The sequence below is a fragment of the Salvelinus namaycush genome, chromosome 17 (assembly GCF_016432855.1).
Source record: "Salvelinus namaycush isolate Seneca chromosome 17, SaNama_1.0, whole genome shotgun sequence".
NCBI lineage: Eukaryota > Metazoa > Chordata > Actinopteri > Salmoniformes > Salmonidae > Salvelinus > Salvelinus namaycush.
Genome location: NC_052323.1, coordinates 10,282,452 through 10,308,115, shown reverse-complemented (window position 1 = coordinate 10,308,115; position 25,664 = coordinate 10,282,452). Strand labels below are relative to the sequence as shown.

General features: G+C 43.7%; 1 protein-coding gene across 1 annotated transcript; it reads left to right on the top strand.

The window, feature by feature from the left end:
• Positions 1-521: 521 nt before the first annotated feature.
• On the top strand, positions 522-23,234 carry LOC120062279 (choline transporter-like protein 1). Its single transcript, XM_039012116.1, has 16 exons — positions 522-800; positions 1,527-1,616; positions 2,802-2,944; positions 8,203-8,339; positions 9,408-9,501; positions 9,994-10,163; positions 11,234-11,323; positions 11,531-11,697; positions 12,132-12,318; positions 12,595-12,763; positions 15,919-16,075; positions 16,942-17,025; positions 17,150-17,287; positions 17,923-18,159; positions 18,991-19,092; positions 20,319-23,234. The coding sequence occupies exons 1-16, from the start codon at positions 777-779 to the stop codon at positions 20,340-20,342; spliced, it is 2,013 nt and encodes a 670-aa protein (XP_038868044.1). The 5' UTR covers positions 522-776; the 3' UTR covers positions 20,343-23,234.
• The last annotated feature ends 2,430 nt before the right edge of the window (positions 23,235-25,664 follow it).

The window sequence follows — 25,664 nt, the reverse complement described above, 5'->3', positions numbered from 1 at the left end:
TTTCAAAAACGAAATAGGCAGTTGATAGAATATTGATCAAGTAGTTTAGGCTAGAGCATCATCTCTTGGCTGATAAAAATGCATAAATGTATTAGACTCATGTGTATGCCATGGGTTTATTAGGCTACTGTTCACTGTAGCCAATTTGGAATTAGATGAGCAGCAATTGTTATTCCATTGTGTTCATTTGAATTTGATAATCGTGACACAACATTTTTTTATTGGAACATGCCCACTTAGTTATTCTACAACCATTTAAAATTGTAATATGTGCATCATGTCTTTTTAGGCCCACATCTCCAGTTTTCATAATTTCTTATAGCCTGTTATGTACCAGTGCGTCATCATGTGTGGTCACAGTGGATGGACAGAAGGCGGGTAATACAACGACAAAGTGGCGCGTTTGGAAATCGCGCGCTCCGCCCAGCGTCCCGCCATCCTCCTGTTATCTAGTCGGGTGCCAAATGCGCAGGCTCAATGAGATGAATGGACGCTACATTCCTTTTCCGGCTGCACCTGCACAATCCCCCAGGAAGTGTGGTGCGATAAATCCTAAAGTATTAATCCCTTATACCTGGAGGAAGGAGACCGATATTAGTATGCATTTCGGATGGAATATACCATTTGTGTCGCCTTTCTAATCTACAGATCGCTTAAATCGGTGCTACGCAATTAATGCAGCGTAAACATAATACCGTTAACTCCCTGCAAGTTTGGGTTATTGTTTTTCTTGTGCTGTAGCGTTGAGCTATTCGAAAATCGAACCCTGTCCTGCAATGGGATGCTGCGGTAGCACAGAGGTAAGATACCGATTTCCCCTACCCCTATGTTGCATTAATTGTTTTAATGTTGCAAATTGAACATAATGGAACGGAGATTAGGCGTCATTGTTGCGACCGCTGTCATCCAAGGACCATTCTCACCACCCCAGTCAGATTAGAAGCCTAGGCTATGTTCATCGGGGAAGGCTAGTGTAATCCTATTATTATCGAAAATGAAATATTAGGCTATAGGCTGTAGCTTCATTATAATGGGACAATAATTTGTCTTATAGTTTTCTAGTGCATTACCACCGACATTTCGCACAGGCTACCGCGTGAAAGCAGTTTTGCATACCATAAATAGCTCGTGAGCACCGTTAGCCTTGTAAACAAACCTCACCTCTCGCAATGTGCGAGATTTGAAGCTATTGATCTGCGCCTTGACAATGAAGGAGAGAGTATGGTTAAATGTGATTGTTTTCAACGCAAAGTGTAACAACGTTTCTTTACAGTGGGCCACAAATAGCCTTTATCTACGAAAATTAGATGTCAAAGTGAAATTGCGGGGGACAAAGGAAGTCAGAACTTGGCCTAATGACATTCACGGTGACTGCTAGACGGGGCGCGTTCCATTGAGGGACATTTTTGTGGCATATGTGAAATAATATTTGTGTAGCCTACATTGTCACGATTTGAATTGACAAAGACGCCTATAGACGATTTGCTAATGTGGCACTGCCGATGTGTTGGTATTTTGTTTTCCAGAGGACAAAGAGAGAATGGAAACCCTTGGAGGATCGAAGTTGCACGGATATGCCGTGGTTCCTTTTATTTACTGTATTCTGCGTCGGAATGGTAAGTAGCCAGTATGCCGATTCATTTGACAGTTGCAAACAAAGAGCAATGTTAAAAACATAAATATATTAGTTAAAACACAAATACAAAACTCACATCAACGAAAGTCGTTTAATAACTTGTCATGACACACTCTTTTTAAATGTCCAGCTGATTGATTGCCTGACAAGTGTCACCTGTGTCAGGTTGCAACACCGCCTCAGTTCAGCCAATTGGCTACAAGCATGCAGACAATTAACACCTTCTGAAGTGTAAAATTGAAGAGTACTTTGACTTTTGAGAATGGTTGACATATGGCAAAAATGTATGAAACAAACAAACCCATCTGAATAGATCAATTTACCAGTCATTTTCACTGCTGTTGTGTTGTAAACACACGTTAACATCATGCAGCACTATCTATTACAGACATGGAATGATGTGTTTCTTGTTACTACATACAGTAGGGGTTTTCATCGATGTAAGCCTATTATTTAGGAATATCAGTATTTTATATTTGCTACAGCATAGGCCTACTAGCCTATACTTAGAGTGAATATAACTTTTTGTTTGAATCTGCAACTGAGTAAAGAGTGACTTGAAGAAAAATGTTGTAAAACACACACACACACACACACACACACAAAACATGGTTATGGCCCATGTTTCCACTCAAGCTTTTTGCATTTGAGTAGCTTTAGGTACCCGTAGCCAGTTAGCTGGAAATTGGCTGTTTCAAATCCCGATCCTGGAAAAGTAGGAATTTATTTCAGATGGTTTCCATTGCCTACCGTTTTGCCTTTCAAGCAAGACACCTAATACACCCTAAATAGTTCCAGGGACACTGGCACTGCACAGCAGATGACCCTGTGCCTCTCCCAAAATGTCTGGTGTGTTGTCTGGGAGTTTGGAGAGTAGAATAAGAATAGCTGTTGTAACAGTGACAAATTAATTAGAATTAAATTTCTGTGATTTTAATGTGTACTTCAAAAAACACCAGTCCAAGCTGCTTGGTCTGCAGGATTTGGCTGTTGGTGTTTTAGTGGTGCTTTTCATTAAACTATCCGTAAGCTTCGCAGTTAGACAGTCAGGATGGTACATTACATTTTATAGCTGTCAACAATACATTTATACACAATCATACCCCACTGTCACGCACACACAGTGTATTGAATTTGCTGCATTGAATGCTAATGCTTCTTTCAGGGGAGTATCTTTGGGTTCACCATTGCCACGGGGGGCGCAGCCCGCCTGGTCTTCGGATATGACAGCTACGGGAACACCTGCGGCCAGCGCAATGAGCAGATTGAAGGGGTCAGACTGAGTGGACTGGATCAGACGGACAAAAAGTGAGTCTTACTTTCTCACCCAACTTTCACTCTTTTAGCTCAGCGGCAGTGCCATTTTGCCAAAACCCACCACTCTGTTTACAAATACAAATGTTAGGGTGAATTAGGCCATTATTGAGAAATGTTAAGAAATAGCTTTGCCACGTTGCTCATTGGTTCAATAGAAATGTCAAAATTATATTTTACCCCTGGCCTATTGGAATCTAGCATAAATAAAACCTTGAATAAATATGCAGAGGCATAAGGACATTCTGTCACACTGAACTGTATGTACTTACTGCACACGCCGCCCTCTGGGAACACAGGTATTTCAGCCCACTTCAGCTGCATGGCAGGCTGATTACATCCCCCCTTTGGATTGACTGTGTGTTTAGTGCTTGGCTAGTGGTACAGACCTGTGAGTCATCAGCAGAGGGGCATTTATTTATTTTGGTTGTGCCGCTGAAGAGATATTATTGGCTTTGAAATCGCTTGGCTTGATGTTTTTCCCCTTAACGTTTGGATAGACTGATGAAAGAATGGAATATGGAATTGTTCATCATTTGAAAGCATGAGGCTAGTTCCTATTGAACACCCATTTTTGATTTTATATGTTAATGTGCCTATGGATGTTAAGCGTTGTTTAAGGTTCTTTAAAGATTCTAAATGCAGAGGCATTTGCAGAGGCGCTGCCAATGTTTACAGACATAAGTTATAGGTGATCATAGGGTGTGGAGAACGAAAGTGGCTTGGTATCAGTTTGTGACTGTTAGTAAGCGGAGGAAGACGTTTCAGGAGAGGGTTCTGGCTGACACAAGGAGGACCCTGTCACCCAACACTCTCAGATATCATTGACTGGGAGTCTCTGTCTCTCTATTTTGTTTTTCTCTCTCGCTCTCTTTTGCTCAATTTCTCTGTTTATCTGTATCTCTCTCTCTTTCGCTTTCTTTCCATACATCGTTGTTTACGGCTCTGTTTCTGCTGTCGGGTGGTCCCAGCACCGCCTTGTCTCCGCAACACTTGGCTCGGTCTCACCAGTGTTTCCCCAGTGTTTTCAGCAGCAGTGGCAGTTTGCAGGGTGGGGGGCGATGACGACACTGCTCGCTCTTCCTTTGGAACAACCACAAACTGGCTGACTTGAGCATAACACCCACACAGTTAATTTGTGTGCTGAACAGTCTTCAGTTCCATTTTAGAGTGGAGAGTTGTATCAACAATGAGTAAGCTGATTTCACTTGTAGTGTGTTCTTGATCCTTGTGGTAGTGTTGTGTAAAAACATGCCTTTGGGCAAGGCCATTTTGAAATGAATAGCTATAGGGATATTGGACCCTTTGTTGTACATGGCTATTGTGTTGATTGATACCCCCTTGACTAGCATGCCAGTTTGATAGTCACTCATTTGCCCAGTTTGAAATCATCCTCAAACCTCTAGTCCTGGGTAATAGTCTGTGTGTGTGTGTGGACAGGCCCTTAAAAATGTATAGTGGCTTTATTCACTGAACTATTTAGAAATTCAACATCCTTTTGCCCTTGATGACCCTTTTCAGGCTCACTGGTTAGCTCCCAGTTGGTCACTGGCCTACACACAATACCCCATAATGTCAAAGTGGAATTCAGTTTTACATTTGTTTTTTTACAAAAAAAAAATATAATTAAGAGCTGAAATGTCTTGAGTCTAAGTATTCGATCCCTTTTGTTAAAGCAAGCCTAAAGTTCAGGAGTAAAAATGTGTTTAACAAGTCACATAAGTTCCATGGACTCACTATGTGCAATAGTGTTTAACATGATTTTCGAATAACTACCTCATCTCTGTACCCCACATACAATTATCTGTAAGGTCCCTCAGTCGAGCAATGAATTTCAAAACGATTCAACCACAAAGACCAGGGAGGGTTTCCAATACCTTGCAAAGAAGGGCACCTATTGGTAGATGGGTAAAAAAAGCAGACATTGAATATTTAAAAAATATATATTTTTATCTTACCTTTATTCAGCTAGGCAAGTCAGTTAAGAACAAATTCTTATTTTCAATGACGGCCTAGGCACAGTGGGTTAACTGCATTGTTCAGGGGTGGAACGACAGATTTTTACCTTGTCAGCTCAGGGATTTGATCTTGCAACCTTTCGGTGACTAGTTCAACGCTCTAACCACTAGGCTACCTGCTGCCCCTTTGAGCATGGAGAAGTTATTAATTACACTTTGGATGGTGTATCAATACGCCCAGTCACTACAAAGATACAGGCATTCCAGTTACCGGAGAGAAAGGAAACGGTGAAAGATTTCATCATGAGGCAAATGGTGACTTTTTAAAACGGTTAGTTTAATTTAGTGAAAATAGAACTGAGAATGGATCAATAACATTGTAGTTACTCAACAATACTAACCTAATTGACAGTGAAAAGAAGAAAGCCTGTACAGAATAAAAATATTCCAAAACATGCATCCTGTTTGCAACAAGGTACTGCTGCAAAAAATGTGGCAAAGCAATTAAGATACAAAGTGTAATGTTTGGGGAAAACACAACACATTACTGAGTACCGCTCTCTAAATTTTGAAGTATAGTGGTGGCTGCGTCATGCTATGGGTATGCTTGTAATTGTTAAGGACTGGAGAGTTTTAAAATGTTTTTTTTTTTTTTAATTAACAGAGTGGAGCTAAGCACAGGCAAAATCCAAGAGGAAAAGCTTTCCACCAAACACCGGGAGATTAATTCACCTTTCAGCAGGACAATAACCTAAAACACAAGGCCAAATCTACACTGGAGTTGCTTACCAAGAAAACAGTGAATGTTCCTTAGTGGCAGAGTTACAGTTTTGACTTAAATTTACAAAATAAATCTATGGCAAGACATAAATGGTTGCCTAGCAATGATCAACAATCAATTTAACAGAGCTTGAAGAATTTTGAAAAACCATAATGGGCAAATGTACAATCCAGGTTTGGAAAGCTCTTCGATACTTACCCAGAAAGAGTCACAGGTGTAATCGCTGCCAAAGGTGATTCTAACATGTATTGACTCAGGGGCTTATCTAATCAAGATATATATTAGTGTATTATAAAAAAATTCTACAAATGTTATAATTTTTCTTCCACTTTGACAGAGTATTTTTGTCTTGATTGTTGACAAAAAAATGACAAATCCATTTTAATCCCACAAAATCTGGCTAAAGTCCTGGGGTGTGAATACTTTCTGAAGGTACTGCAGCCTTTTGGCACTGGTAGAGGCATATAAACTTCTCACTGTGCGTTGTCTACAAACACGCTCGAAGAAATATACATTTTCAATATTGTTCCATGATGTTACAGTAACAAAAGCGAGTGCATGGGATTAACTAGTCAGATTCGCAGGGATTTGGTACTGAATCTCTGCTACTAGGCCCATTTTGTTTCTGTTTGTTTAGCTGAGAATCTGTTCCCTGTTCGTCTTCACAATAATCGGGTTATCACGGCGCTACATCAACGAAATAGTGTGACTTTGACAGAACTTTGAGTTGATTTAAATTGTGACTAATACAACATACTTTGATTCCAATCCATATTTTTCATGTCTGATTTATTTAGTTGTTGTTACATGCTTTTAAATAGCATTTCCGGTTCGAACAGGAATATCAGGATGGGTGCATACACATGGACAGGCGCTGTAGACTGAGATCACTGGATTAATGCTGGCCCCAGCATGTGTGTGTGGAAGATAGTTTCATTAGAAGGCTGTTTTGTCAGTTTGGGGTTTGATAAGGTTGATAACAAGGAGAGAACTCACACACACACACACACACACACACACACTTGCCCTATCGGCCGCAGAGGGTGTGAGTTTTGACTGACGGGACTTGCCTCAAGCGCAACCACCTGATGCCGAACTCCGCTGAGAATGCAGCTGTCATGGGATTCAATTAAGGACTACACAGCCGTCAATCCTGTTTCTCCCTCTCTGTCGCGCTCTGTGCTTCCCCTCCTCACTTCATAATCTCTCTTGGTAGATCTTCTCTTCATGTCATTAGAATAACACAGCAGTGGTCTATAAAGTACTGCTTTCTTGGTGGTAGTCAGAAATGGTTTGTCTGCAAGTTTTTGCCATTCCGTGGGCGAAAAAAGAAGAAAAAAAAAAAAAAGTCTTGCATCATTGGTGGGGTGGTTAAATGTAGGCCCAGTTGAGGTTGTGTTCAGTCCTGCCCTCAGCAACCTTTTACGTGACCTACCTGTGCGAGATATAGGCTAGTGTCACATAATGCGATCATTAGTGACAACAAAGTCAGAGCTTAAGGGATAACTGGTCAGGGTTTATTTGGCTAATACTGTTAAGCAGCTCCTCATTCAAAAGGCAGGGGCCAAACGTTGTAGGCCTATTCTTCTGGCAATGGCTGTTGGTTGATGATCCAGGATCAGTTTATCCAAGCCCGATCCTAACCTTAGCTGTTAGGAAGAACTGACCGCAAAGTCAAACTGCCCTCGACTATTCTGATCAATCCAGTGTGACTTGATTTTCATATCGATCTTCCTTTCAACCAGCATCAGTGCAAACCACTGAGCCAGCTTATGAATCACCAGAACAGTTCATTTGGACTACGTTCACTTTAGCCTGACCTAGACGTTTGTCTGGACCAGTGTAATTACACTGGCCTAGACATAGACTGGGCTTCACCAGTGAAGACACTACTGACTTCATTCTCCCAGCATAGTAATGTTTGTCTATGTATATTTTGTTCATTTTCAGCTTTTGTGTGCAACACCCAGGACAATTACTCCTGCAAGTGTGTGTGTGTGGGCAGGCGAGGTGCCCACCCCGTAGTGTATAAAAGCACCAGACAGATGGACTACAGTGAAGGATTCTCTTATAAAAATGTCCTTGTTCCTTTCTCTCTCCGGTCCACTTGCCAAGTCCCATGGACCAGTTCCAACAGCATCAGCAGCCAAAGGCTCTCTTGTCTCGTGCCATTTTTATCATATCTCAGTGAATAAGGTATTGTGGAGGCATTGTGCTTTGCTTTGTCCCCAAAACGAACAGGACATTGAGGGGAGGTGTAGGCTTCAGGACTTTCAGGTTATTTTGTGGCTTTTGTTTTCCCCTCTCAATATCACGTTCCCACGCCCACATTTTCACATTCCCTTCTTTCTCGTGACTCATTCCTCATATCGGTGATGAGGGAAATGGATTTTATTGATAAAGATCAGATAAACAAATTGCTGAAATTCTCACATCCCTTGTTACTCATTCCTTATGTAGGTGTTGATAAAGAACATGTCTTTGTCTTTTTTGTTGTTTGTTTCTGTCTGTAGATATGTGTTCTTCCTGGACCCGTGTAACATTGACATAGTGCAGAGGAAGATCAAGTCTATGGCCCTGTGTGTGTCCGTGTGTCCTGATGAAGAGCTGAAGACGTACCAGGACCTCAAGCGGTTTGCCATGCACAACGGTGAGTGAAGTGGGGGCCCCGAGTGAAACGGAGTGAACACTGTCAGCGTTACGCTTTTCTGCCGTCAAACCACACAAAAGCATAAGACTGACAGCATATTGAACCATTCACTGATTCTCTATTCCTCTCAGTAACTCTATTGGTCAGGCTGTGGAACCCAACACATGCAAGGTATTGATTTTGAAAATCTGTTTGTCGGTAACGGGCATGTCATGATTTGTTACGAATGGAAGCTCTTTTAGTCATCACAATCTCACACATCCATATGTTTTTTAGCACCACAAATCTTTAGATGGGAAGGCATAAAATCAACTCAAGACTGTCCCGTTGTTAGGAAAGAGTGGTATGAGGAGCTGGTGTTTCTCTTCTCCCATCACCAGAAGGCTACTAGGTCATCATTACTGCAGCCATCCATCACGTCATTGAGTGACTCACTGCCATCCTATGGAACGACAAACACTTTCCACAAACGGTGACATGCCCGTGACCCTGTGTGCCATCGACCCCTTAATACTGTTCTTTCTTTCTCACATACACGGTCTGGCACAGTGGGGGCACCTTGGCACATGTGGAGAGAGAACTAGATTAACAAAGGCACCATTAAGGACAATTCCACCCGTTGCTGTATGGGTTCTATTGTTTGTGCCATCCTAGCCCGTCCTTCAGCTAGGCTTGTGTGTCTACTGTCAGTACTGTATATACTTATCGTGACACACACACACTCCATGTATGCCCCCATGATAGACTGGACTGGGTTTATGTAACTTTGCTGTCTGAAGGGGTCTTGTGTTCTGATTCGACTGGCTGATTCTGAATTCCCGGGGCGGTGAGAATAACACCGTTAACGAGATTGAGGAAATGCGATTTCATCCGTCATTATGCATAACCTGCTCAGTTGCATAAAGGGGAAATGATGGAATCTGGATCAGGATATTTTGGTCTAGACACGATATTGTGCAGTAACTTTGATCACTTTTGGGGAGACTGAATTTCATTTAATGATCCTTGTGTTGCTTGGCGTGTTTTTATGGCTGCACTTTAAAAAATATTTGTCTCTCTTTCACTTAGGGTCGGAGCTGTGCTCCTACGAGCTAGCCGGCCACAAATATCCCAGCCTTCCAGAGAGGTTTGACAAATGTCCCAAACTTCCAGTTCCACCAAGGTAGGAAGACTTAACAATAGGGCTGCATTTCAATGTGTAATGCGATTTTTTTTTTTTCACTATTCTATATGTACTGAGATTTAATGTTCCAAACATATTGTTCACTATATGTCTGCTACAGAGAGATGAGAGAGCATGAGAAAATGAGTTTTGATCAGTCATGGAAATAAGTCCTCACTATTTAAAGAGGTGGAGAACAAGCAATAGGATGAAAAATACCAGAGTTTTGACGCAGGTACAGATCACTAACGCTACCTAGCGGAACAAAAAACTACAAATCAATACTTGAATTCAAAGTATCAATTTATTTAATTGAACTAATTGGTTATTTTCCCCCATCACTTATTTCAATAGTCCTAGACCGCTTCCGTTCCTTTTCTCATTCAGACCCATTAAAGGACTTTCACTTAACTAGTCATGTAGATCAGAGATTATTTTAGAGAACCTCCCAGGTCATGTGACATTTGACCTCTACTTCGCTCCATCCCACAGCAAATCTCTCCCGGTGTTTAACCGCTGCACGCCGGTGGACATCTCCTGCTATGCCAAGTTTGCCGAGGCTGTGGTGACGTTTGTGAGTGACAACAGCGTGCTGCACAGGCTGATCGCTGGTGTGATGGCCAGCAAGGAGATCATCGTGGGCCTCTGCCTGCTGGCACTAGGTGATGACCTCATCTGCAGGCGTTTGTTGTCAGCAGTATCTCAGGGGGGAGGCTGGATAGGTATAAGCAATATGGTGACATCTCCACCAATCGGGGTTAAGGTTGAGCTACTGCCATTCCTATCCAATTATTTCAGATGGCGAGCCAGGGCAAGGGGATACGGGTAGTTTCTGGACAGGGACTCAGTCTGAACCCAGTGAGAGTGAATAACCTGACTCTTCATTGTATTTCTGGGGCCCACTAGTCTCTGAGCCTTCCCTAATGTGAGCCAGTAAAGAATAGGCCTGCATAGGAAACATCTGTCCTGCTCTAGTGCGTTCTGCTGATTTCTCCATATCGGTATGATGTGTCAGTACACAGGCAGTTACTGTAGGTCAGAGATGGATGGTGGAGAAACGCAGCACTGGGCGGAAAATACAGGAATGTCATCACATCTTTGAGTCTCCCTTGAGACTGTAGGCCCTCTTTGGAATGAGAGGAAGAAGGCTTGAAGGTAAAGGGCATGCCATTTGAGCCAGGAACTTGTCCATTTGGGAGTTCAAGCTGACACCTTCAGAGTACATGTGGGTTAGGGTTGGACAAAGTTCTCCTATGTGTCGATTCAAGGACATTTTTTTTTTTTTTGTATGCTTCCAATCAATCAATCAATCAAGTTTATTTTATATAGCCCTTCGTACATCAGCTAATATCTCGAAGTGCTGTACAGAAACCCAGCCTAAAACCCCAAACAGCAAGCAATGCAGGTGTAGAAGCACGGTGGCTAGGAAAAACTCCCTAGAAAGGCCAAAACCTAGGAAGAAACCTAGAGAGGAACCAGGCTATGAGGGGTGGCCAGTCCTCTTCTGGCTGTGCCGGGTGGAGATTATAACACACATTGGCGGAAGGAAAAGGATTTGAATATTGTGAGCTGATCCTTACTTGGAAGTCCCGAGTGCTTATTCATGATCAGTTTTGATGTTTTTTGTGGGGGGGGGGGGGGGGGGGTTGAGGCCGAGGGCAGGGTTAGCTGATACTAGATCTGTCTTTTTAAAGGTTAGTTTAAGTGCTGTTGTGCCTGTGTTGTGCTGTAGTTCTCTCCATGATCCTGATGGTGATCATCCGCTACATCTCTGCTGTGCTGGTCTGGATCCTCACTGCCACGGTGGTCCTGGGCTCTCTGGGTGAGCTCACTTCCTGTCTCTCCTGGCCAGGGTTTTGATCAATCAAGGAGAACTGAAAACAATGACAGAATGAATGTTAAGTGCAACCCTGCCCTAACCCTGCCCTATGATAATTCTTGGCTGTTCCTCTTTGCATTTAGCAGTGTGCAGCTAGCTGATCAATCTGTCAATGATGCAGCAGCTTAAAAGCAGTCTGTTTTTCTGTAGGGGGCACAAGCATCCTGTGGTGGCTGTACATAGACCACCGGTTAACTGTCAATGAGACCCTATCTAAAAAGACTGCAGATACTGAAGATGCTAAGGAGGAAGCTGAGATGTCCAGGGACAAAGCCCAGGCGCTGCTGGTGTATGCCATCGCTGCCACCGTATTCACAGTGAGTCTAGTTAGTGTTTGTGTTTGGGGTGAAAGGGAGACTGGGGGCAACCAAGCGTTGTACATTGTGGGTGGGGTGTTGTGACATTTTGGGTTGAATGTCTAGTGCTGCTTTGAAATCTCAAACTCCTGGCACTGCCCACTTTTTATTTTATTTTTTATTTTATTTTTTCTTACCCTCTCCTCCTCGTTGACTCTTTCACCTTCCTTTCACTCTCTCTCTCTCCTCTTGGCTGTCTTCCATTTTGTTTTTGGCTCTCTCACCCTTTGTCTTCCGGTCTCTTGTCTTCCCATGTCCCACCTTGCTCTTTTCTCTTCACTCACTTGCATCCTTTTCCCTCCTTATCTCTCTCCCTCTCTTTCTACCTCTGATAGTCTGCTTGATTATCCCCTTCCTCTCTTCTGTTGTCTCATCCTCTGATTCACTCTCTTCAGGTGATCCTTCTCCTGCTGATGCTGTTCATGAGGAAGCGCGTGGCGCTGACCATCGCCCTGTTCCACGTGGCCGGCAAGGTGTTCATCCACCTGCCGCTGCTCACCCTGCAGCCCTTCTGCACCTTCCTGGCCCTGCTCCTCTTCTGGCTCTACTGGAGCCTGGTGCTGCTCTTCCTTGGGACTACCGGTGAGGGAGGGTGTCCGGGACGGGGAAAGGGCAGTGGTCCTTTTTTGAATGTGCTTGAAGTGAAAAAGGGAGGGAGAGGAAAAAGGGAGGTATAAATAGGAGAGGGAAGGGGAATGAAAACAGGAGAGAGGGAAAACCTCTTTACATAGGTAAGTGATTCATTCCAACACGACAGGACACTACACTAGTATGGTTCAGTTCACTGGGTTGGCCTTATTCAGGAACTTTTCCAAACTAGTCCCGACCACTAGACTGAGTCTGACATGTCCCCCTCAGGGAACCCGGTCCAGAACGAGGAGACGGGTCTGACAGAGTTCCGGCTGACTGGGCCTCTGCAGTACATGACGTGGTACCACGCTGTGGGCCTCATCTGGATCAGTGAGTTCATCCTGGCCTGCCAGCAGATGACTGTAGCTGGGGCTGTGGTCACGTACTACTTCACAAGGTCTGCTTCAGAAATGTTTTCATGATTTATGTACAAATGTATGTTTATTTGATAGGATATTGGCTATAATCATGCTTAAATCAAATCAAATTTGTCACATACACATGGTTAGCAGATGTTAATGCGAGTGTAGCGAAATGCTTGTGCTTCTAGTTCCGACAATGCAGTAATAACCAACGAGTAATCTAACCTAACAATTCCTCAACTACTACCTTATACACACAAGTGTAAAGGGATAAAGAATATGTACATAAAGATACATGAATGAGTGATGGTACAGAACGGCATAGGCAAGATGCAGTAGATGGTATCGAGTACAGTATATACATATGAGATGAGTAATGTAGGGTATGTAAACATAAAAGTGCATAGTTTAAAGTGGTTAGTAAAACATGTATTACATAAAGATGCCAAGATGCAGTAGATGATATAGAGTACAGTATATACATTATATTAAGTGGCATTGTTTAAAGTGGCTGGTGATACATTTTTGATCAATTTCCATTATTAAAGTGAGCTGGAGTTGAGTCAGTATGTTGGCAGCAGCCACTCAATGTTAGTGGTGGCTGTTTAAGTCTGATGGCCTTGAGATAGAAGCTGTTTTTCAGTCTCTCGGTCCCTGCTTTGATGCACCTGTACTGACCTCGCCTTCTGGATGATAGCGGGGTGAACAGGCAGTGGCTCGGGTGGTTGTTGTCCTTGATGATCTTTATGGCCTTCCTGTGACATCGGGTGGTGTAGGTGTCCTGGAGGGCAGGTAGTTTGCCCCCAGTGATGCGTTGTGCAGACCTCACTACCCTCTGGAGAGCCTTCCGGTTGTGGGCGGAGCAGTTGCCGTACCAGGCGGTGATACAGCCCGACAGGATGCTCTCGATTGTGCATCTGTAGAAGTTTATGAGTGCTTTTGGTAACAAGCCAAATTTCTTCAGCCTCCTGAGGTTGAAGAGGCGCTGCTGCCCCACAACGCTGTCTGTGTGGGCTTAGAAACAATATTTGATTTTATTGTCCGCTTGTCACAAAAATTTTCTTAACCCATAAATACTTTTTTTTTAATCATTTTTTTTTTTATCACAGAGAGATATAGAAATTAGAGAACAGGAATGTCAATTTAAACTTCTCTCTGCCCCCCCCCTCTCACTGTCGCTTCATTTAATTTACTCTTAATTTATAATTTTCTTGAAGATTGTTTTTCTTACTCATAGTAGTTAATACAAACTGAAATCCATGAGCATACAAAATATTAATGATGAGAGCAACAAAATAAAAAGATAAGCTAAAAAAAAAAGTCGATGCCGTGCGTTCTTAAAGGTCCTGCACAGTCATCCTATTTCCCAAGTAAAAATAGTATGACCAAGCATCATATTTTAACACTATTAAAATGCTCTGAATTGAAGAAATTATACCCTTTCATCTCTCTAGCTATCAGAAAGCCTGAAAGAACAGGCTGAGTGGACCGGGAGATTATATTCCTATGAGCTGACTTTGACTGACCACTCTTTGAAACGCTCTTGTGGTCGTTGCCAGGTAAACAATGGGCCACGTCATTCCGAGCCCAAATAGTATACTGTACCTCAACCCATTTTTCTCTGCAAAATGCTGTCATGGTCAACAGAGATGATCATGGACTGTTGGATGCCAGACAAACAGCAGCAATACTCAATTGCATTTCTATTGTTTGTAACTAATTACATAATGCAGTAGTACCTTCCCCTTTTGCCCTCTGAACAGCCTCAATTTGTCTGGACATGGACTCCAAGGTGTCGAAAGCGTTCAACAGGGATGCTGGCTCATGTTGACTCCAATGCTTCCCACAGTTGTCAAGTTGGATGGATGTTCTTTGGATGGTGGACATTCTTGAAACGCACGGGACACTTGAGCGTGAAAAGCCCAGCAGCGTTGCAGTTCTTGACACAAACCATTGCGCTCGGCACCTACCGTTTCCCTTTCAAAGGCACTTAAAATGTTTGTCTTGCCCAATCACCCTATGAATGGCACACATACACAATCCATGTCTCAATTGTCTCACGGCTTAAAAAATCAATATTGAACCGGTCTCCCCTTCATCTACACTGATTTGAAGTGGATTTAACAAGTGTCATCAATAAGGGATCGTAGCTTTCACCTGCTCCGTCTGTCATAGAATGAGCAGGTGGTCTTAATGTTTTGTGTATAACTCCTATTTTGAATTTAATGTAATATATTTTGTTCTTGTCTATAACTGTTCTGTATTTGTACGTTTTATGTACACCCCAGGAAGAGTAGCTGCTGCATGTGCAGTAGCTAAATGTAAGTCTCTTTGGGTAAGAGCGTCTGCTAAATGACTAAAATGTCATTGTGATGGAGATCCTAATAAACAAAACTACTCCTCAGTATAACTGGAGGGTGCGGCATGCTCTTCTGAATACGCTCCAGGTCATCAGAGTGGGCTTGGGTCAGTGAGCTGTGCCAAGCAGGGTCGGCATACTCCAGGATGTGGCGCATGTAGCCGGTGTAAATGCTCACAAGGTCTTCCTGTGGCACATGGAACCTTAAGGCGTCAAAGGAGAAAACGTGTATATATATTTTTTTCTTCATTATAATAGTAGCAACCTGCTCGCCCCATTGTAAGACCTTCTGTACTGTTCCCCTGTAAAATGTTCATGCTATCACACACTGGGCTTCTGGCCCTCGATCCGGAGAGGGCATGGGACAGGTGGATTTCCTGTGAAGGACACTGATAGGACCTTACACTTGGCAGGGTTCAGTGACGTTCTGCTTGAATGAGCCCACATGTCGAATTTGTTCGGGGCCTGCTGTGGTGTGCTGAGGGAACCTGTTGTGCACGTGTGGACCAGATTTTAGATCGCCAACATATTTCCACCTACTGTCGATGACCCAGGGACGTGCAGTCAATGACCGCAAGGAAGATGAGAAGGGCCCAGAAGAGTTCCAGGAGGCACGCCTTCGTTCAGCTCCTGACAGGCTGTCTCGGTAGTGTACCTGTTTGCGGCCGGTACAAAACGGCAGAGCCACGCTGTGAGGGGGCAGGTCTGACACCCAGTCCAATGGCCACGGGTTGGTGGCTTTTTGTCAAAGACCTCGGAGAAGTCAGTGGTGACGAGGGTGATTTATGGTATTCTCTCTCCCTCTACCCTTCGCCCCCCCCCCCATTTCAGGGACAAGAACAAGCTGCCGGTGACGCCCATCCTGTCGTCAGTGTTGAGGCTGATGAGGTACCACCTGGGCACCGTGGCCAAGGGCTCCTTCATTATCACCCTGGTCAAGATCCCACGCCTCTTCCTCATGTACGTCCACAACCAGCTCAAGGGCAAGGTAACACACACCGTTTACGCTCTTCTTTCTCTCTTCCATTTCCCTCAGAAAGACAGTCTCATTTTATTAATAAAATAATAAATAATAAAATGCTGTCCTGAGTGATGTGCAAGCTAATCAAGGCTAGCTTTTTGGCTTGTCAACAGTAGATTGAAATTGCAGTCGAAATTGCAGTCACAATCAGTTGTTGTGACATGGCATCGGCTATAATGACTTATGACGCCTATCTTCGGTTGATCCGTTTAGGACAGTTTACAGAAGAAAATAGAGGGAAAATGTTTACAGTTTAACTCTGCATAGGACTTTGCAATATTTTAGGTTCAGAGAGCTGTTAGGGTTTGGTACGGTGCTGCCTATTTTTTTTTTTAATTAAAAGGGTTGTTGGTTTGGATCATAAATGAGACATAATGACTAGATTTGAACTGTTACTCATTTAGGATAAACACATCTGGTAACCACATTACGATATTATTATCATGCTATTTCTTATAGGTATTTTGCTTTATTCTCCTTGGTGGGTGACGTAAGCTAGTGTCTTGTCCTTAGCCTGCTGTTAGTTGTCACGCCCCAAGTGTTGTTCATTGACTTGATCAATGGAGAGACACACTGCAGCACACTGAATTGAAGGGATAAATTAACATTAGAGCTCTGAGAGGGGAGGTAACTTTACCTGATGAATGCTCCGAAAGAGAGCTGCGAAGTTCGGCACGGCAATCTGACTTTGGGTCTACGTCTGCTTCTCTTTTGGTTTAGCATTGAGATGTAAGACAACCAAGTTCTGGAGCTCTGCGGGGAACATTTTTCAAATCGATTTATCAATTTCTTTTTAAAGTAGTGCACCTCGGATACCTCTCTCTCTCACACAGGAAAATGCATGTGCTCGCTGCATGTTGAAGACCTGTATCTGCTGCCTGTGGTGTTTGGAGAAGTGCCTCAACTATTTGAATCAGGTAGGTGCTCTTTCTTTCCCCCTAATTGGATCATTGTAAGTAAGGATGGATGAAGAGATGTTTTGTATCCAGCTTGTTTGCTGTAGTGACTGTAGTCTCTCTCGCTCTCTGTGTGTGTGTGTAGAATGCGTACGCGGCGACAGCCATCAACAGTACCAGTTTCTGTACGTCGGCGCGCGACGCCTTCGTGATCCTGGTGGAGAACGCTCTGAGGGTTGCGGCCATCAACGCTGTTGGAGACTTTGTCCTTTTCCTTGGCAAGGTGAGGGGGCTGCTGGGATAATGGAGGGCTTCAGAGTAGTGGACATTCATCTATACTTACAATGGATTTTTGTATTTTACCCCCCTTTTCGATCTTGTCTCATCGCTGCAACTCCCCAACGGGTTTGGGGAGGCAAAGGTCGAGTCATGCGTCCTCTGAAACATGATCCGCTAAATCGTGCTTAACACCTACCCACTTAACCCGGAAGCCAGCCGCACTAATGTGTCGGAGGAAACACGTTCAACTGACAACCGAGGTCAGCCTGCAGGCACCCGGCCCTCCACAAGGAGTCGCTAGAGCGCATTGAGCCAAGTAAAGCCCCCCCCCCCCCACCCGGTCAAACTCTCCCCTAACCCGGATGACGCTGGGTCAATTGTGCGCCGCCCTATGGGACTCCCGATCGCGGCCGGTTGTGTCACAGCCTGGGAATGAACCTGGGGCTGTAGTGGCGCTGTGCCACTCGGGAGTCCCCCTTTACAATGGACTTTTTAAGAATGAAGCTGTTTCAAGAATTAAAATGGGGTTTACTTTTTTAAGAGGATGGCACTGTATTAATGCAGGATGTAACTAATGCAGTCAGTCGTCATAATCATGTCACTTATGCATATCTTCTGTGCGTGTGTGTGTGCGGTCAGATCCTGATCGTGACTTCCACAGCGTTCGCCGGCGTACTGCTGCTTAACTACCAGCGGGACTACGCAGAGTGGGTCCTCCCCCTCATCATCGTCTGCCTCTTTGCCTTCCTGGTGGCCCACTGCTTCCTGTCCATGTTCGAGATTGTGGTGGACGTGCTCTTCCTCTGCTTCGCCATCGACACCAAATACAATGACGGCACACCGGGCAGAGAGTTCTACATGGACAAAGCCCTGATGGTAAGCTACGCGAAGATATGGTATACTGGTGGGATTTAAAAAATACAAATATGTATCTATTTGCACATGTGTGGTTTTGTTTATTGAGCAATTCTCATGACCATAGAACGGTATTCAACCATTGTTGGTCCATGTCAGGTTTATCTATGCAAAAAAATGTATTATAGTGTTTGAGTCCTACTGTTCATTTGAGTTGTTGAACACACTGTTTCTTTATCTTTGTATCTTCCCCCTCACTACATGCATCTTTGGATGCTCCATTTATCCTACAACTCAAAATCATCCAGGGATGAACATGTATTCAAAATGTGGCATTGAAATTATTTTCTTCCGTAACCTTATGCTCTTCTTTTGGGAGGGCTGTCAGCACACTTGTCAGGCATATCAGGGGGGGAAAAAACTCACAAAATATGCAAAGTGACTTGTTTCATGTAGCACACAACCTTGAACATTTAATGAGAGGTAGTGGGAGAAATCAGAAGGGAGCCTTCTTGACTGGAGTTCTCTGGATGGATGTTTAAAAATGTAGAAGCTGAAAGGAAATTGAAAATATTCTTTGTTTGGGACTCGGCAGTAGCTCCAATGTATTAATTTTTTAATATATAAATAGCCCAGTTAGAAATGTTAGGTTTAGGATGATATAAGCTGCAATACGCAACTTATGTGGCACTCATAAGTAATATAGGTTTTTCCTTTGAAACTTAAGTACCAAGGATTCTGTGGTTTAATGATGAAGGAAATGCATTCATATGGTAAATTAAGCGTATATTAATCGACACGGGTGCGTTTCAGCACATGGTATGTGACATTGCTTTCCATTCCCCCCTGTAGGAGTTTGTGGAAAACAGCAGGAAGCTGGAGCGGGTGGCGGAGCGAGGGCGGAGCCGGCCCACTGAGGTGGTGTCGGTGGAGGGGGCGGAGATAAAGCCCATGGTGAGTGACAGCGGAGGGGGTGGCGACGTGGGCGGAGAAACTGAGGCGGTGGGCTGGGGCTTGGATGGAGGCGGAGGAGAGTGGGAGGAGCTGCAGGAGTTCCATGTGTATTACCTCCTGGCAGGGGTGCTGGTGGACTGGGCCCTGGGGGAGCAAAGTACCGTGGTCCCCTTGATCCTCTGCCTGACTGAGGACATGGTCCTCTTCTTCTTCGTCTACTTGCCCACCTCCACACTCTTCCTCTTCGCCACGCTGCTCCAGAAACCCTCCCCCGCTGTCGTGCCTCAGCCACAACCGAAGCCACCTAAACGGTCTTCTTCGCATGCTAGCTAACGCATGCTATCTAATGCACAACCACGGCATCCCCCTAACCCCTACTAACTATTTTCTCACCTAACTATTCAATCCCTTTCAGTTTTTTTTTCTCGCCTGTCATCTCCTGGCTATCTTGAACCTGAAGTGTACATTTTGTTAGTTTTTTTTGTTGCCTTTTCATCACCATGGTGCTTTTTGGTAGAGAAGGACATGTCTGGTAGTGCAGATAATCAGCTGTCAGCTTAGAAAGATGGGGGGGCAAATGAACACAAAGGAACTGTACGAAATGAACAGTCCGCCCCCCCAAAGTAAACAGCAGTGAGCAACAACAATGCCAGTTTTTATTCTGCAATGCTAAAAGGGACCGATGGGGAGATGGATGTATGACTCATATTTCCCGTCTAATGTACCGTGCTACTGGATTTCCTGCCGGAATTATTTAGACAGCTGTTAGGAGCTACTGATGTTGCCAACTCTGTTTACTTGTAGATTTGGCCTTTTCTTATCTCCTAGATACACTCAGATAGCATTATGGGTAAAATTATTCTTGTAATTTGGTAGTTATAGAGGTATCTCCCCCAATAGTTTAAAGTAATAAGCTATGTGTATTTGTCATAATGCACAATCAGTGTTGGTAACAGCAGCAATTCAGCTTTTACACAAGGATACACAGGTGTATCCCTCAGCCCTCCTCTGAATGTCCAGCCTTCAGGGCACAAGATGGATCCCCTAACCTCCTCACCATTCCACTGCGTGGTGTCCATTTTCTTTTCTGTGACTTCTTGTCCATTTTTTAAAATTATTTTTGAAATTGATCTAACCCTTTTTTTCACCCATTCCATAATTTAAAAAAAAGACTGCATGCGATACTGTGAATGGAGTAATAACACTTGAATAACTTTGCTTTCCAGGCTCCAGGAACAAGTTCAGCTTGACCAAAATCACCTAATGGGACTTTTTAAAAAGACATTCCAAAATGTTTATTTTTACCAATGTGTAACATGTTTACTATGGTTTCACTCCAGGGAATACAATATTTTAATAAGAAACTGTAAAAAAAAAAAAAAACGATGTAATGAAGCACTTTATATTGAAGCCCTGCATATTTTAAAAGGCTGATGCATTTTTCGTAGTGATGTCCTTTTTTAAAGACTAAAAAAATAATTGCCATCTAGTCGAACACACAGTACTAAAATGTATTGAAACACTTTGGGTTGGACATTTGTCATGCAATGATATAGCACTTAGATGTGTGTTTTTAATCAACCACTGAAACTTAAGTACGTTAGACTCACGTTTGCATTTGAATTGTGCGCCATGTAAGAGTTTTTGTTTTGAAAGTAGGTGTATTTTTTACCTGATTGCAGCGTACTTCTGAAAGTTATTTTTTTTCTCTTCCCCAAGGCTGGCTGTGATTTTTATTTATTTTTCTTACATTTTTGGGATGTACAGAAACCGAGGATGCGATCATACAACTGTGTAACAGCAGGGGGAAGACCACTTCTAGTTCCCATGGTTTGGAGGGACGCAGAGACAAAGTTACTGCCGATTGGAAGTTTATCCCCCTTACACCTAGACACTTCTTCTTAGATATACAAGGGACCATGAGAAGTTTCTAGGTGTAGGGACTAGGGCTGCGGCGGTCATGAAATTTTGTCAGCTGGTCTCATGGTAATTTAGCATCTCCTGGCTTCCATGCATAGCCTACAAGCCACTGATGCAGACCTTTGGAACATCAACATTTAAAAAAAGTATAAATCTATTTAATATAGCCTACAGGTCTAAATAAACATGACACAAAGAAAATGTAGTCTATTTCAGAAGAACAGAATAGCATACTCTGAATTGTCCTTATGTTTGGCCCTGATCTGGCTATTCTACACTTCACTAGTGTACCTACTAGGGGTTCATTTTTTTGAATTGGACATGACATTAACAGAGAACTATCCAGAAGGCTGCAAAGTCTGTTGCTTTTCTTAGAACTCAACCAATTGTGCCCTAGTTTATTGATCAAACCAGTCAGTCTTTATTTGGATCGATGGACATTTGACCTAATTGGAGTCCTCTTCCACTGTTGTGGGAAGTCTCAGTAGAAAGCAAACTCAGACTTTGTAGCCCTCAAGCAATAACGCAACACCGTCAGTATTTACCACTACAAAAATGTCTTCCTACTTGCACTACAGTTTTTCAAGACAAACGGTCCTGGCATAGCGATAGCATCTCTGTGATGTTAGGTGAGGGGGACACAAACTCGCACTTTGCCTTAACCGGTTCCATAGGCTGCGCCCACTATGTTATTGGTTAGTAATGTGACTCCCATACGTGTATAATGGGGGTAGAAGTGCTGTAAGCCTTAAAGTCCCCTCTTCTTTTTGCAGTAGATTTGTGTATTTGATACCCAGAGCACTGAATCCATCGACGCGACTGAAGAACTGTCCCCCCTTTTTATTTTATTGATCTTCTAAGTCAGAAAATGCCACCTTTGTTTATGTGAAGGGGTTCAGAATGGTATGAATAGCACATTATGATGTATGCAGTTATTTTGTAATGGGAGTTTAATAATGTGTTGACAAGACTGAATAGTATTCTAAAATTAAGTGATCCTGGTGGATATTTTCATTGTTGTTGGTTGGAGAGGTGGCTGTGACTGTTCACATAACCTTTCATTTTCAGCCTCTCGTGTGAGCGAACAAGCGCCAGCCGTCCTTCACAAAAACAATGTTTCAAGATAGGAAAACTAAAGTATTTTGGTAAGCTTTTCTCCAGGTATACACTAGACCGTACACTAGAATTTGCCCAGGAAATATTAAGAGCATGCATGTAAAGGTCAAACCGAATCGTCGTTGGCACAAATCTAATGCGCATAGCATGTTAAGAATTGCACTAAGGTGGTATTCATTTCAACGCTGAGATCAATTTTAAGATATCTGTTAAAATAGTTAAATGTCTAGCTTGGTCAGTCAGTACAATTAGAGCTTTTTTCAGAGGACAGAACTTTCCCTAAAAGACGTATAGTGCAATCAAGGAATCCACTTATGACACAGGGCATACTACTGATAACTCGGCAATTATCTGGGTGTGTGTCCATTATAGAAGACCAAGATTATAACCGAGGGACACACTACATCGGGCACTACCAGGCATAACCCACGCCGTTCTGTTTGCCAAACTCTACCAGTCGACGCACACAATGGGAAACTCAAACACTGACAACTTGGACAGAGACGTTGTTGTGCTAAATGGGGGAACACTGATGGTGTGTTTTATTTTTCTTTCAAACATTTTATTCGCCTGTAAAGCAAGCTGCTCTGCCAACAGCGGAGACGCGAGGCTTGATTTGTCAGCTTCTATTGCCGCGCGGCAGAAAGCCCTACTACTTGGAAGAGCCAGTATTGTTAAAGCCAGTAGCTACTCAAAACGATGGACCATAAACAACCTGCATGTTTTCCGTCCCGGTTTTATTCTCGCTCCCTTTTTAGAGCGAGCCATCAATATGTTGGGTGTGAATATTACGGCATTAGATCCACGTGACTTAACACTGACTTTACTGATAGAACAATAGCTTTACTCAGCAACAAAGCCACTGTTTTTCGAGATGAGTCAACCTCTTCTTCGTTCTTGGAAACAAACTGCGCGTCTATTCTTGTCACACAGGAATGGACAATTACTAGAAAAAGATACTTATGAATAGGCAACATCAGTTTAATTGTCTGGTAACATTAGCTATTTCTCTGCGGTAAGGTTGTTTAACATTGGACAATGTTTGATTTTTATATTTATGTATGTATATTTGTTAAAGATGAAGGTAATAAATTGGAAAATGTACACTTGTCGTTGACTGTCTTAATTGTACTGTACATTTATATACGACATGGCCAAAAGTATATGTGGACACCTGCTCGTCAAACATCTCATTCCAAAATTATGGGCATGAATTAATATGCTGCTATAACAGCCTCTACTCTTCTAGGAAAGCTTTTACACTAGATGTTGGAGCCTTGCTTCCATTCAGCCACGAGCATTAGTGAGATCGGCGCTGACGTTGGGCAAGTAAGCCTGGCTCGCAGTCGGTATTCCAATTCATCCCAAAGGTGTTCGATGGGGTTGAGGTGCAGGCCAGTCAAGTTCTTCCACACCGATCTTGACAAACATTTCTGTATGGACCTCGCTTTGTACATGGGAGCATTGACATGCTGAAACAGGAAAAGGCCTTCCCAAACTGTTTACACAAAGTTGGAAGCACAGAATCATCTAGAATGTCAGTGTTAATGCTGTAGAGTTAAGATTTCCCTAGCCCGAATCATGAAAAAGAGCCCTAGACCATTACTCCTCCAAACTTTACAGTTGACAATATGTACACTGCTCAAAAAAATAAAGGGAACACTTAAACAACACAATGTAACTCCAAGTCAATCACACTTCTGTGAAATCAAACTGTCCACTTAGGAAGCAACACTGATTGACAATAAATTTCACATGCTGTTGTGCAAATGGAATAGACAACAGGTGGAAATTATAGGCAATTAGCAAGACACCCCCAATAAAGGAGTGGTTCTGCAGGTGGTGACCACTTCTCAGTTCCTATGCTTCCTGGCTGATGTTTTGGTCACTTTTGAATGCTGGCGGTGCTTTCACTCTAGTGGTAGCATGAGACGGAGTCTACAACCCACACAAGTGGCTCAGGTAGTGCAGCTCATCCAGGATGGCACATCAATGCGAGCTGTGGCAAGAAGGTTTGCTGTGTCTGTCAGCGTAGTGTCCAGAGCATGGAGGCGCTACCAGGAGACAGGCCAGTACATCAGGAGACGTGGAGGAGGCCGTAGGAGGGCAACAACCCAGCAGCAGGACCGCTACCTCCGCCTTTGTGCAAGAAGGAGCAGGAGGAGCACTGCCAGAGCCCTGCAAAATGACCTCCAGCAGGCCACAAATGTGCATGTGTCTGCTCAAACGGTCAGAAATAGACTCCATGAGGGTGGTATGAGGGCCCGACGTCCACAGGTGGGGGTTGTGCTTACAGCCCAACACAGTGCAGGACGTTTGGCATTTGCCAGAGAACACCAAGATTGGCAAATTCGCCACTGGCGCCTTGTGCTCTTCACAGATGAAAGCAGGTTCACACTGAGCACATGTGACAGACGTGACAGTCTGGAGACGCCGTGGAGAACGTTCTGCTGCCTGCAACATCCTCCAGCATGACCGGTTTGGCGGTGGGTCAGTCATGGTGTGGGGTGGCATTTCTTTGGGGGGCCGCACAGCCCTCCATGGGCTCGCCAGAGGTAGCCTGACTGCCATTAGGTACCGAGATGAGATCCTCAGACCCCTTGTGAGACCATATGCTGGTGCGGTTGGCCCTGGGTTCCTCCTAATGCAAGACAATGCTAGACCTCATGTGGCTGGAGTGTGTCAGCAGTTCCTGCAAGAGGAAGGTATTGATGCTATGGACTGGCCCGCCCGTTCCCCAGACCGGAATCCAATTGAGCACATCTGGGACATCATGTCTCGCTCCATCCACCAACGCCATGTTGCACCACAGACTGTCCAGGAGTTGGCGGATGCTTTAGTCCAGGTCTGGGAGGAGATCCCTCAGGAGACCATCCGCCACCTCATCAGGAGCATGCCCAGGCGTTGTTGGGAGGTCATACAGGCACGTGGAGGCCACACACACTACTAAGCCTCATTTTGACTTGTTTTAAGGACATTACATCAAAGTTGGATCAGCCTGTAGTGTGGTTTTCCACTTTCATTTTGAGTGTGACTCCAAATCCAGACCTCCATGGGTTGATAAATTTGATTTCCATTGATAATTTGTGTGATTTTGTTGTCAGCACATTCAACTATGTAAAGAAAAAAGTATTTAATAAGAATAGTTCATTCATTCAGATCTAGGATGTGTCATTTTAGTGTTCCCTTTATTTTTTTGAGCAGTGTATTTGGGCAGGTAGTGTTCTCCTGGCATCCGCCAAACCCAGATTCATCCATCGGACTGCCAGATGGTGAAGTGTGATTTATCACTAGAGAATGTGTTTTCTGGTGGCGAGCCTTACATCACTCCAGCTGATGCTTGGCATTGCGCATGGTGATCTTAGGCTTGTGTGCGGTTGCTCAGCTATGGAAAGTTAATTCAATGAAGTTCCTGACGAACAGGTCTTGTGCGGACGTTGCTTCCAGAGGCAGTTTGGAACTCCGGGAGTGAGTGTTGCACTTACGGTTGACCTGGGGTGGAAAAGTGGCATCCTATGACGGTGCCATGTAGAACA

What these genes read in the sequence shown, in the direction of transcription:
- LOC120062279 (XM_039012116.1), top strand. Translation starts at nt 777, where the DNA reads ATGGGATGCTGCGGTAGCACAGAG. An exon ending in GGTGGTCCTGGGCTCTCTGG is followed by an intron (nt 11,324 to 11,530) that starts GTGAGCTCACTT and finishes GTTTTTCTGTAG; the next exon opens with GGGGCACAAGCATCCTGTGG. An exon ending in TCGCTGCCACCGTATTCACA is followed by an intron (nt 11,698 to 12,131) that starts GTGAGTCTAGTT and finishes CACTCTCTTCAG; the next exon opens with GTGATCCTTCTCCTGCTGAT.